Source organism: Arachis ipaensis, chromosome B2 (genome assembly GCF_059453495.1).
Source record: "Arachis ipaensis isolate K30076 ecotype BB chromosome B2, ASM5945349v1, whole genome shotgun sequence".
Classification (NCBI taxonomy): Eukaryota; Viridiplantae; Streptophyta; class Magnoliopsida; order Fabales; family Fabaceae; genus Arachis; species Arachis ipaensis.
Genome location: NC_142437.1, coordinates 67,803,588 through 67,817,140, shown reverse-complemented (window position 1 = coordinate 67,817,140; position 13,553 = coordinate 67,803,588). Strand labels below are relative to the sequence as shown.

At 33.3% G+C, this 13,553-nt stretch overlaps 1 protein-coding gene across 13 annotated transcripts; it reads right to left on the bottom strand.

The window, feature by feature from the left end:
• Positions 1 to 1,781: 1,781 nt before the first annotated feature.
• LOC107625327 (RING/U-box superfamily protein) lies at positions 1,782 to 11,381 on the bottom strand. Of its 13 annotated transcripts, none has more exons than XR_015905435.1 (10): positions 11,304 to 11,381; positions 8,114 to 9,012; positions 5,818 to 6,412; positions 5,634 to 5,717; positions 4,497 to 4,706; positions 4,046 to 4,143; positions 3,232 to 3,331; positions 2,924 to 3,022; positions 2,387 to 2,520; positions 1,782 to 2,194 (listed from the first exon to the last, which is right to left on the bottom strand). XR_015905435.1 is itself a non-coding variant. In XM_016327944.3 (9 exons), the coding sequence occupies exons 2-9, from the start codon at positions 9,007 to 9,009 to the stop codon at positions 2,458 to 2,460; spliced, it is 2,148 nt and encodes a 715-aa protein (XP_016183430.1). In that variant the 5' UTR covers positions 9,010 to 9,012; positions 11,183 to 11,377; the 3' UTR covers positions 1,782 to 2,457. The 13 variants fall into 13 exon arrangements, 8 of the variants coding, with proteins under 8 accessions (XP_016183430.1, XP_016183432.1, XP_016183431.1 ...); XR_001617185.3 differs by having other exon boundaries at positions 5,634 to 5,720; positions 11,183 to 11,377; XR_015905433.1 differs by having other exon boundaries at positions 11,183 to 11,377.
• Between the last annotated feature and the right edge of the window lie 2,172 nt (positions 11,382 to 13,553).

Below are 13,553 nucleotides of genomic sequence, written 5' to 3'. Positions count from 1 at the left end.
TGAGTGGAAGTATGGAACGGTGGAGCCCCCCCAAACCCAGCCAAGTGCCAGCCTCGTCTCTGTGCTCTCTCCGTCTCACTTGCTGGCTCATGGCCTTACCTTGACCTCGTCGCTCTCTCGTCTCTCCCCTCACCTCGACGGTCATCACTCTCAGTCTCTCACGACCTCACTTTGTCGCTTTCTCAGTCTCTCATCTCGTGCCCTCTCCTCGGTCGTCATCGTCGTCCCGTGCCCCTGCGTTCTGTTCGTCGGCGGTAGAAGCAGACGGAACCAGTCAAGTAACAACTGCTCCCTCGGGTCGTGGTGGTCGTCATCTTGTGTCGCGCCAATCGCGGTGTCGGACCCCATCAATCAAGTGAGCTCCCTTCAAGTTTTTTTACTCTGTTCTTTCACTTGAATTGATGTTGAATCTTGTGGTTGTTGCTGTTGTATTTGGTTTGAGTTGTTGAACTTAAAAAATTTGAGTTAAAAACTTAGAATTGTTATTAAATTTAGTTAATGTTATTGTTGCATTTGGTTTTAGAGTTGGTGAACAGAAACTTAGAATTGTTAATGAATCTGGTTAATGTTGCAGTTGTATTTGGTTTTAGAGTTGGTGAACTTGAGACAATTTGAATACTTGCTAGATAACAGAGTTACTTACTAGATAATGTTTGAGTTGAATACTTGAATTTTGTTGCTGGATGATAATGTTTGAAACTTTGAATTTGAATACTATGGTGGTTATTACTGTGTTGCTTAAAAACTCATTTAGGTAAATTTTTTGTTGTTGAAAATCTTTTATTTCTTTTGCTAGAATTTTAAAAACGTTTTCATCTCAAACACCATCAGAAACGCCACCATCTCAAGAACAAGCATTATCAACAACTCCTTGTACTTCATTTACCGATTGTGTTCTTCATTCGTCCTTGTTTATTTAAATTGAGAACATATTTTGTACTAGAAACCATTTTATTATCTTTTTTTAGATCATTAGTTATGTTTAAAAATTGATATTAGATTATTAATATTTGTAAAGACTTGCATTTTAAGTTTTAAGACATTATTTTAATTTTATTTATATAATTTTATATTTTTTTAATTATAACCGAGTTAACCGAATGAATCAGTGACCCACCAATTGAACCAGTAATCCGATAACCCGGTTATATGATCAGATTGATTACCAATTCAGTTCTGATAACTATGGAGAGGAGTAAAGGGAAGAAGAAACTGGTAGAAAACCAATACATTAATCTTTTTTTTTTTTTTTTGGTGAACACCAATATATTAAATTTATTAAAAAATTATGTTGATGGACTCATGGATTGAGTCATTGACCCAGCCCGTAGCACACTACGGTTTCTGCCATGTCAATTATTTAGCCATACCCGTCGTGGGCCAACCAATTTGATAGCTTTGTGTGCAATGATTCCCTAACTCACATCTGCTTTTCCAAAATCACACGACTCCCAAAACAAATCCAAAAGAATTGTCGAGTTGTTCCAACTTCCAACCATGACTAACTTGTTAAACAATTGTTTTGAATTTACTTATAATTAGAGTATTTTGACTAACATTCTATATCTTTTTGGGTTTTCTTCAATCATTGCTTATTCTTTAAGTTCTTTCTGCCAACGATAGTTTTTTTTTTCTGAATCTCTTTTGATTAACTCTATCCAAAGACAATATATATGGTGGGAATTCGTGCTTCTACGATGAATAGCTAACCGCAATGTACATCTTCGCATAAGTGGTTGAATATAAGCGACACATAATTGCTCCCAAAGAATACATAACTATAGTTAAATAATTACTCCTTTCGTTTTGTAAGGGGAAAAGGAGAGGAGAAATTCAATTGACTAACATTTTACTTGTCTTAAAGGGTTTGCTCATCAAGTAACGCGAGATAAATCATAAATGTGATGTGATGACTAGTTTCATGAAACTGCACTAGGCATCACAAGATATTATATGCGAACAGTAGCATGCCTCCAAAAAGTAGAAAAGCAAGCAGGCCCTTAACAGTGATACAAATTTACTAATTCTAAATCCCAGTATATACCTATGTAGCCCCATCAACCAGGTATATTTGTAACTAATCTGTCATGGGGAAAAAACTGCGGCCTTCAGACTTGCCACTGGTTTTGCAGACTTCATTAGGACCAGCAAGTGATCAATTACATCTTACAAGACCATGAATCAGAATAGTTACCTATATATGCATACCGCAAAATGAATCATATCTCAGAGCAGTTTAGAAACAAAACACCAACTTGTAAGTTCTAGACCCTTTGTATTCACTTTTTATATATCTAACAGGCCAGATAGTAACAGCATACTGAAAAAAGGAAGCATTTCTATTACTTATCAACTAACGGGAATATATTATCATCCATTGCTGTACCTCAGACCAAAATGGGACAGCCAACATTCTGCAGTAGAATAAGAAATTATCCATCTGAAACCAGCGGTAAATTAGGTGATAGATGACTTGCACACCGGGCATGATGTTTTCCTATGGAGCCAAGGATCAATACACTGCACAGCACAGGTTTAGGACAGATTAGCATTTGAGATTGATAGGGGTCCAGCAGAAAATAAGGGATTTTCACAATCCCTTATTGAAGTACACTGTTGGATCTAACCAACTCTGGAGAAAGTTCCCTTCTCCTGAACTACCAAACTGAACAGAAATTATCTAACTAAAACCAACTAACCCCCAGTATTTATATGCAGCAGTTAAGCCTAGAATTCCTGCTCCTAACCTGCTAAACTAGCTTAAAGGAGCCAACCAGCAACAATTATGAACTAAGTAGTGAAAGCAGTGAAAATTCAGTTTATCTACTCCTTACCTCTCCTCCTATAGATCAATCCAAACCTGTTCTTATCAGAGATCTATCAGAAAAATATATAAAATAGTTCCATTTGATGTGCTTCTTACATCTTTGTGAAATTTGTGCAAACAGGGAAGATGGCGAATAATTTCACCCTTGCCTGGGGTCTCAAGGCATATTGCACAGGCCTCTGCGAAGTTGTCATTCTGGAAAATATAGATAGGATTGTAAATCAGTGTCTACACTAAAAGTTGCAAATTCCCACAGCCCCACTTTACTGCTCACCTGGTTTCTTGCCTCAAGTCCTCAACTGTTAATGGGACAGTAGACAAGGAAGCTGTGGTTGAGCACAGGGTGTGGCTAAAAAAATTATGAAAGTTTAAGCTAAATGCCATTTGACACTAGTAATAATTACCTGGATGGTGGACTCCGGCAAACTATTGATCTGATTGGAGGATGCACCAGTATGTCGGTGGTTTTGCTCATCAAGGGCCAACAACATTTCATAATCATGTCTGCATCAGGTCATGGGGAAGGCAGGAACTTTACTTTCAACATATTTTGATAACAAAAGAAAGCCAAGAAAACTTCCCTAAACAATTGAGGGGCTAGGATTAACAAAAACTTGACAAAATAACATAGGTATCAAGGAGAAAAACTGCCAACTTGGTTAAACTATGGGAACCTCGCATAACCTAAGGGCTTCTGTTCTGATGCAATGCAGTCCCACTTTTATATTACATTATATTAAAATAGAGAAATGAGTTTGTTCCTCCCATCAGTATATCGGTGTCATGCTTTCTTTTGATGTATCCTTTTTGGTGATGTATGCTGTGATTGCTGTTCTCAAACTTTTAGGAGCCAGGGAATGATTATGTTATTAAAATAAACATTCTATTTCTACCTTTCAGTTTCAGGAGTGTTCTTACACCATAAAGAACCTAGATAAAATATTAAAAGAGAAACATTTGGCCAGATCAACTCATGTTTTCGTGTGTCGCATTTCTATTGCTCTCATAACTAATCAGTAATGAGTAATGACTATCATCCATTCTTTAATTTTATATCACAAAAAAACGAGTTCTCACCCTAAGAAAATATTAGTGTAAGTTGAGAAGCGTGATGATTTCCATCAATATTCATCAGGCACAAAACTTTAAATGATGGATATTTTTCCACGCAAGAACTAAACATAATTCATTTGCATTAATTATTCACAAGTAACTTACTCATTAAAATCATGTTGAGCAAGAAAGATGTCATTACCCATCCCTAAATCTGCAAAATCCCCTACTGCATCCTCTAATGCTTCCAATATATCAAGCCTCTGCACAAGAGAAATGGTCAAAATATTTCATAATTTGAAAAATAGTTATACCAAACCAGTTACCCCTAACAGGTTGCTGAAATGAATGACTATTGATTCTGATATGCACAAAGCAGTACGTTAAAGAGATACACATCTTTATTACGCTGACATCAAGTAAAAGTTACAGCTATTTTCATATTAAAATTGGTGAAAAGAAAATAGTTGTCAAGAAAAAATTTACAGGGGACATGCATCAAAAGCAAAATGACCACAACAGAAAGGGGACATCAGTATGTTTAACAGTAAGACAAAATAACACATTTGTTCATCATCTTAATTGATATCTATTCAAGTATACCCATATATAATACCATGTTTAAGTCCATATCCACAGGAAACCGGGGGCGTCGTCCTCTGGATGATATGGCTGGTCTTCGGGAGCGATTTGCTATGTGACTCCTCAACTGTGACCTCAACTGTGACATTCTATTAGAGGAAGGAACTTGAGGTGGAACTCTCCTCCTATTAGAAGGATTTTGATGTGTCCGTGAACGAGGCTGACTATTTGCCCTCGGAAACATCTGTATAATTAAAAGCAGATTACTCATTTTAACAGATTATCCACTGCTGCATGAATACCAAATTAATACCTTCAAGTACAAGTGGAGAAGTAACAGGTATTCAATAGAATATTGGATAAGCAACCAAACAAGAACATACACCATAGCCTTACTACTTAAAAAGTAAGAGTGCTTGGACCTTTTAATTCTTTTACAACATATTGTAATTAATAACTAACTAGTGTATTAATAGGCACTAAACCCTAAATTATAAATCTTAAACCTTAAACTTTAGATGTAAATATTAATTTATTTTTATATAAATTAAATATGTACAATAATAACAAATATGAAATTAGTCAAGATGGGAAAAATCTAACGAGGAGGTTTTGGGTTCGAGTCTTTGGACTAACATCAAAAGTGCTGTCATTATGGATCAAGAAAAATGTGAAGTTAAGACAGATAACTGGACACACCCTACAAAAGAGATTAAATTAATCTAGAGGCCCCCTATAAGTTTTATTCAATTCTTAATTAAGTCCCTATACTTCAAAAGCTTGTAATGAAGTCCTCATAGTGTAGAACTTCAATTAGATTACAGTTCATTTTTAACCAAATCCATATATGGTATAGGTAATAAGTGTTTTTTTTTTATCAAGGCCCTCTGGTTTAAAAATTGCTGATCAAGTCCCCATACTGGATGACATTCAGTTTTTTTCACCCGGAAAATACTTTACAATAATAGGACTCGCACAAAATTTATAAATTAGAGGACAATATTGAAAATTCTTTGTATAGTAAAGGGCTTAATTAGAAATGCTAAAACTATAGGGATCTAGATATAAATTTTTGTTCGATAGACAGATTTGTACACACGCACACATAAACTATAGGGATCTTGATATAAATTTTTGTCGTCTAGGGGGACACAGAGAGAGAGTGTGTTACAGGATTTGATGCTTGGTGATTATCAAAAGAAGTACGAGTAAGATTCTCCTCTTGCTGCAGTGCCAAGGCTAAATGTTCATCAATCTGCTTTATAACACAAGATGAGTTCATGTCAACAAGAAGTCAGAAGAACATACTTCAAAGAAGCTTATCTTAAAAATTTGAGCAAAGAAAAATAGCTGACCCCTCTCCCTTCAAAAATATCATCATGATACAGTTGTTCTTGGAGTTCACGTGCCAATCTCTCATCTGCTTCTACTTGCCTTGCTCGAGCTTTGTCATTGTCATTGTCATCTAAGCCTTCAGTAAATCTGTTGGGATAACTGGGTTCTGGTGATAAGTCGACTACTTCAGAATTCAAGACAGGGTTATGGGATGAGCTTGATGATTCCCCAGGATTTCCTGATGTTGATCCACGTTTCTTTTGCCTTTTACTCAGTGTGCCTGTGGCAGGATGAGTTACAGTCAACTGATCTATCTCTCGAATTGTCAGTGAAGTTGCTTGAGCTGCATTATCTGATGAAGAACCTTGTGCATCCTTGCCACTTTGACTGCTATGAGTGTCTCTTCTATCCATTCTGTTCATATTTTGTCTAGCAATAAATCTTCCAACATCATGGCTTCTGCGTAAATTATGCCCATTCACATCATAAGGATGCTGATCAATGCTGTTATGAGTATGTGTAGTTCTCCAACCATCTTGTCCCCCAGAGTATTTAAGTGAATTCCTTACAGCATTACTGGCTGAATGGCCCTCCTCAAAATCAGTCGCAGGGCTGCTGGAGGAAAAATAATAAATAATAAATAAATTCAAAGCATTGTTAGGCTTGTAACAATATGGCATTGCTTGATCTACGCAGTTGGACATGGCTTTATTATTGTATTACACAAAATCAGCTTTCAAAAAGGTGGTCTGTTATGCATTATATGATTACATGGCGACACTCAATTCAAGCATGTGGAATCATCAAAAGGGACAATAAGCATGTAGGTAAAACAGGAAATCTAGAGATGGATCTTGAAATCATCTCCAAATTATAATAGTATTGAGAAAATGGATCGCTTTATAAAACAAAACGGATTTAAATAAAATGAGAAAAAAAAAAACAAAATAATCTTAAAACTAAAACAATACCTAGTAAAATCCATTATTCATCATGCATAAAAATGTTAGAGCTCAATATCAAGTTAGGATTTGTAATACAAACTACAAAACAAATATTAAAATTAAAAAAATTCATAAAACTAAAAGACAACTAAAGTGACATAGCAATAACACTTGGGCCAACTGTTACCAGAAAGTTAAGAAGAAAACAAATTATCAATCCACTCCATGAAGACGCATGCCACCTAAAACACTGATCCTATTGTCACACTAAAAATAATATGTATGGAGAATGCTAACCTTCACTCTAGGTTAGCAACATTCACTCTCTTAATTGGACCAACATGTCCTTTTGTCTATTCTTGTTTGTATTAAATGACAATGTCTAATTTCATAATTCGACACATTATTAATTAAAAAATACAAATTTCTCTCTTAAGAACAGCAACTCACTTCAAACAGAATTCTGTACGATGCCTGCTTTATATGGTGTACAATTTTTTAAAGCAAAGTATTAAAACTATCGGGCCAAAGTACATATTAAATATTCAAATATTATATGAAGCAAAAATTACCATCACCCTTCCTCTCTTACAAAAAAAACCTCTTCTGGTAATAGAGTGAATTAGTGCAAATGTGTTGACAGAGGATCACACCTTTGTAACTGAATATACAACTGTCAGTAACAAAATATAACTACCCCATGATGTTATTACTACCTACTGAAGCTTGCACTGCAGGTTTCTCAACCCTCTATTTCCATTTATTTTGATCAAAAATATATTTTGAACTCTTGTTAATCAAAATTACTGTAGTATTAGTGGTAGAGTATTCTTTTGCTTTTATTGTCATATTCTTTTGCTTTTATAGTCACTCTAAATTCTGATCAGTTGAGCATGAGACGAGATGAGGTGAGGTGAGATGAGGCCATTTTGTGATGCACTAGGATGGCAGAGAGACACCTTACTGTCAATGAGTGTCCTCTATGCACTATTTTCTTCTTTTCTGCAATTCCTTCTTATTTTCCATGTGTATAAATATCAGCTCCATACACAGTTCAGTTTAGCATTCTACCCCATTCCCATAACGTGCTTACAATGTGAAAATTCCACAGAACTAGTTTATTGTCCTTTTCTATGTTGTTGTATTCTCTCTGTCATGCCGCTTTAATTTTACAACTTAGTAGTAGTGTGGTAATTTATTAATTTAAAAAATATTATTCATGTAATTTAATATTTTCATGCAGGAAAATGTTGGATAGCAATCAGCACACAATCTAAGGAATCTCTTGAAGCCTGATATGCTATAGTTGTTTATAAAAACCTCCAGGTCATCCACCAAAAAGCACACTATGTGAGAAATATTTTCAAATTACCTGCTAGCCATGCCAACAGTTCCAGGGTTATGACCATATGATGAAGGATGAATAAGTGCTTGCTTTCCCTTCACTCTATTACAGCCTCTCTCTTCAGCAACTATATCTTCAACATTAATCGTAGAAATTGGATTGGTAGAAACTAAATCCACAGCATGACTTTCTTCAACTTCCTTGGTTTGGTGATCATCCTTTATAGTTGTTTGATTTGCTCTATTTGCAATATTATATGGTGAAATACACCCATGTCGTACCAATCTCTTCTGCCCTCTAACTCTTGGTGTGGTGGAAATTTGAGGGGCCAAAGACAGTTGCTTTTCAGTGTTTAGTGGAGGATGAGAATCATTAGGCAGTGCAATTCCCTTGCCACGCTCCTGAGATATATTAGGACCTGGTAGCATTTTATGTCTGAAGGCAGTAGAAGAATCAGCAACAACTCGTGATGAAGTGTTTCCAGCGCTTGTTTCTTTCTTATCTTCAACAGCCTTATCTCTTGATCCATGATGTGAGAAAGCTGGTTTCAGCTGTTGGGAGTTCTCATTCTCTTCAGTAAAATCTAAAACAGACCTAGGTCCATGGTGACATGACTTAGCAGGAAATCTAGAGCTTACAGTTTTCCCTCTCTCCATCTTTTCAGCACCAATAGAGTGTGCTGTCCCAAGTCCTAAAGTTTTCTCAGTTTGAGTTTTTCTGAAGAAGGGGCCATTATAAGAAGGATAAGGTGCCTTTGATGGGGAAAGTATTATATAGTTGCTGAGTTTCTTCATTTCATCAGCAGCAGGGAAGCCCTTCTCCCTCTTCTCAGGATTCCGAACATGTTTCTGATCACCAGGCCTGGTAGTTAATCTATCTGGAGTATCAGGAATATCCACAAGATCAATTTCCAAAGGCTCCATAACCTGCTTTCGTAATCATATACAAAGATCAAGAAATACTTAATAAAACAAGTAAAACAATAACCATAAATGATAGTAAGTTATGTGCATGGAACATTCTATTCAATCTAAGACCTCTACTAAAACAATATGAAAAACCACTTTACCGACTAATTTTAAACAAAAATAATTATTAAAAAGATTATGAAAATAATGCATGAAGATAATGGATATAAAACACAAAAACCTATTTTTTATTTTTGGTATAACCAATGAAATGATGAAGACAGAGTAGAAGAATACCAAGAATGAGGAGCATAAGAGATTCTCCTCGATGAAAAGAAACCAACATCAGAACAAAAACAAGAGCATAGAAAAAATAACCGATCCCTCATCGTATCACTATATCAAAAAGAATATTCCCTTAAACAAGAGACTGTTCATATTCCAAAGCAGTAAATTATCCAAAGAGATAACAGATGTCCTAAAATTTTAAAAATGTTACTCTAACCAAATACACGAAAGTGTTTGCCTTCTATGCTTTTGGGAAAACCAGTAGAGCAACTCACAAAAATTGATCCAATGATCTAGAGCACACCGCACACCCAACATTCACCAACAGTACAAACCTCTAGCAGTTGAACAGTGTAAGAATAGAGGAAGAATGTTCCTAGTTCCATATATCAGAGATAACTTCATCACATTCTCGTGTATTCAAAAAAATGATTGGTTGAAGGGTAAAAATAAGGTAGAAATTTCCATAAATGAGTTTGATATGTAAAAGTACACGGAGAAGATCATGAAAAACACCGCATTTTACCAACTAAACACACCATTCTTAGTAGAAAAGGAAAGGCATCTAGTGCATAATACTACATTAAATTTTTACCACCACTCCACACCAGCAGGACAAATCTAAAGCACAGAAATTTAACAACTTTATTCACATACAAAGAAATACATTTATGTATCACAAAATTAAAAGAATTGCACACTATAAATTTTAGCATCCGATAAAGCATCTAAAAAACACCTTCCAATTTGTTTTCGAAGAATCAGAAATTTAATCTTTTTCCCAAGTACCGTTTTCCTTTACAACTATTAATATTGGACTTTCACACACACACACACAAGCCATGAAAAGATAAATCAAAAAGCACCTGATAATAAAGAAAAACTGCCAATGTTATGTGCCCCATCAACAATGTTAGGCTACATAACATTAACACTGGATTCTTTTTTCTTTTTCTTTTCTTTTACGGGTACATATAACCACAATGTGAAGAAGGTTAGTATAGCAGCATAGAAAGCTCAAGAGCATTCGTTTGGCTATAAAAAGGAAACCAAGAGCACAAACGCAGCCAACATGTTAAGAACTTCAACCAAGCACACGTCACAGATTGAAAGAAAAACGAACAAAAAACTTATGGAGTGAATATTTCACTCCATCTGGTAGATACTAATCTCAATGCAAAGCACATCTACAACTAAAACATATCAAATTTGGAGTGGCATTATAAAAAATGGATACAAGCAAAACACTCAAAAATGGCACTCTCAAGAACTTATTCAATCCCTAAAGCCACAAAGCAAAGCATTCAAATTGTTGTAATAAGCCTTAATGGTAAAAGCAAATCAAAGTGGAGGTGAGTACAATAAAACAATATACACGTACATCTACTTGCATTAAGCAAAGTGAAGGTCGAATCCACTTGAGGAACCAAAACTCAATATAAAAAAATCCTATTACGTCAAAACGACAAATTTAGGATTTCGAATTTCCAGGAAAAATAACCAATCAAATTTGACTTCCCTGAACAAGAACTATACCTCAAAGGGTGGGAACAGTTTTGGGATACATTTCCCCCAAGAATGAGTCAAGAACAGTTAAAATTTCCAGAACATATTAAGCGAAATGATTGTACGACATACCTATATCGTAAAATCAGGCTAAAAAAATTAATACTTGAAAAATGGAAAAGTACTTTTAAAGAATGCAAAAATAGATAAATAATCATCAAGTTAGGGTCATCATGAACCCAAATTAAGAATTTGAGCACATTCTGAAGAAGGGGAAAACATCAAAGAATTACAAAGGAAAGAAAAAATCGAATCATATAGGAAAACATGCAGAATTTTTTAAAAAAGAAAAAAGAATAAAAGACGTAAAATCAACAAATAAATTTCTATCTACCTGAATCGCAGTGAGCAAACGAAAATTGAAATTGGCAAATGAGACAGCCAGACACAGGAGAGAGAGATAGGGATAGGGCAAGAGCAACAGAGAGGGAGAGATGGTAGATGAGAACTTTTACCCTTTTAGTAATTTACCACTGCGCTCAATCCGGTTCGGTATTTGAGTGATGCTTTACAAATAGGCACAAACTACGGACAAATTTATTTTTTCGTTGTCTATAATATTAATATTCTCTAGGTCAGTAAGACAAGGACTAATTTACCACAAATCAAAATTTTATTTAGTTTTGACGCACCTTTTAAGTTCTAGTTACCTTGTACATTCACCGCGTATTCAAGGTTTTTGTTTATTGAGGACATTGAGATAAATATATCTAAAGATATTAAATTAGTGTATTTTATATTTATTTTAACAAAAAAAATACAGAGATATGAATTAAAGACATAATTTTTTTTGTTATTTTTGTTAATTTTTTAAAATTATATTTTTTATTATTATATTTTTTTTCTCAAATTTTTTGAATAAAAAAATAAATTAAATTTTTATAATTTGTTTTAATTTATCACCAAATAAAATATAAAAATATAAAATTTTGTGTCTCTATCTTTTATGTTTTACTCTCTAGTGTATGCTCCCGTACTCAGTACGGGATAATACATAAAATTAGTGACAGACATATCAGAAGTGAGTGGAGGTCTCAAACTCCCCAACCTTTTTAAAAAAAAGTTAATAGTAATAAGTTATTAAGTATGATTTAATTTTTTAAAAAATTTATTTAGTATTTAATCTAGTATAAATAAAAGTCAAGTCCAACCTAAATATTAATGATTTCTAATATCTAAAAAATAAGTAATAATATTAAGAAAATTTAAAAAATATATTATTACTAATACTTTTTATTTAAATAAAATTTTTTAAATCCCATAAAGTGAATTCTTTTTTTCTTGATTCATTTGGTATTAATTTTCTCTGTTTCAACTGCTAATACAACTGAGAAATTTCTTTCAGCTATGAATATTGTAAAAAATAACTCAGAAACAAAATGAAAAAAAAAAACTAATTTTGGTAGACAATTAAATATCACTATTGAATAAAAATAAATGAGATATAATAAAGAATAATTTTGGTAGTATAAATAATTAAATTAAATTATTATATATTATTTTTATTTTTTACCTTATTATAATTTAAGTTAATATTAATGATAAAAAAACTAATTTTAAATAGCTCCAATTTATATTTTACAACATAATCAAAACATAATTATTTATGAAGTCTGTGAAGTCTCTTAATTCTCTTTATACATGTGAATGTTGTCAATGCTATTGTGTTCTTAGTTTTATTTGATGTTCTTAATATTCAATGCTGTTGTGTTCTTAGTTTTATTTGATGTTCTTAATATTTATCTTGCTTGGTTATTTTATTAGTTTATTCCCATCTCCCCCCCTTCTCTCTCCTCCTTTCCCATCATTTGTAGAATGGAAACGTTAAAAAGAATATTTTTTTAAAGAGAACGTACACGGAACTGTCGTAAAAGTGGCTAACTATTGAAAAATTGTTAAAAAGATGATGAATTGTTGAAAAATTGTTGAAAAGTGACCAAGTGTAAAGAGATGACAAACTATCATAAAGTGACGAAAAATAAATGGTTTCTCCATGAGAATAAATAAGTAATAGATGAGTTAATCGGTGAGATAAGAAAAGCATCAAGACATTGACAAAAGTGAAAAAAAATGGCATGGAAGAAAATTATGAAAAGTAAGATTTCACCAGAAAAAAATCAACTTAATCCTCTTCAATGAGGATACCATGGCTCTTATACCATGTTAGAAAGGGGAGAGGGAGAAATAGAAAAAAGATTTGTGAATATTCAAGTTGTGTAAAATGATACAATATAGAAGGGTATTTAAAGGTGATAAGAGAATCGAAATAATAAAGACGTAATATGCTATAATAAATATTCAGCTATGTTGAATAATGCTAATTGATCTTAATTATACTCTAACAATTATATTCAATTAATTGATATACATAATATTAAATTGTATGATACTTAAATATCTAATCAAATCAATTAGTTGATATAATTAGTTTATCGTAATAACTTGTATTTAATGAGTTAAAAGAAATAAATTGAAAAATACTCTCAGAAGCATGCCACGTCAGCTCTATCATTAAGTGCAGAAATCCGATTTTTATATAATATAATAGATAGATTACCTTTTACATTCACCGTGTATTCAAGGCTTTTGTTTATTGAGGACACTGAGATAAATATATCTAAAGATATTAAATTAGTGTATTTTGTATTCATCTTGACAAAAAAGACACAGAGATATGAACCAAGGACACAATTTTTTTTTTGTTA

Coding starts and splice junctions, on each gene's coding strand:
- LOC107625327 (XM_016327944.3), bottom strand. CDS start 9,009: ATGGAGCCTTTGGAAATTGATCTTGTGGATATTCCTGATACTCCAGAT. Junction 5,721..5,817: donor ATATTTTTGAAGGGAGAGGG/GTCAGCTATTTT, acceptor TGTGTTATAAAG/CAGATTGATGAACATTTAGC. Junction 3,023..3,231: donor TGCCGGAGTCCACCATCCAG/GTAATTATTACT, acceptor TATATTTTCCAG/AATGACAACTTCGCAGAGGC.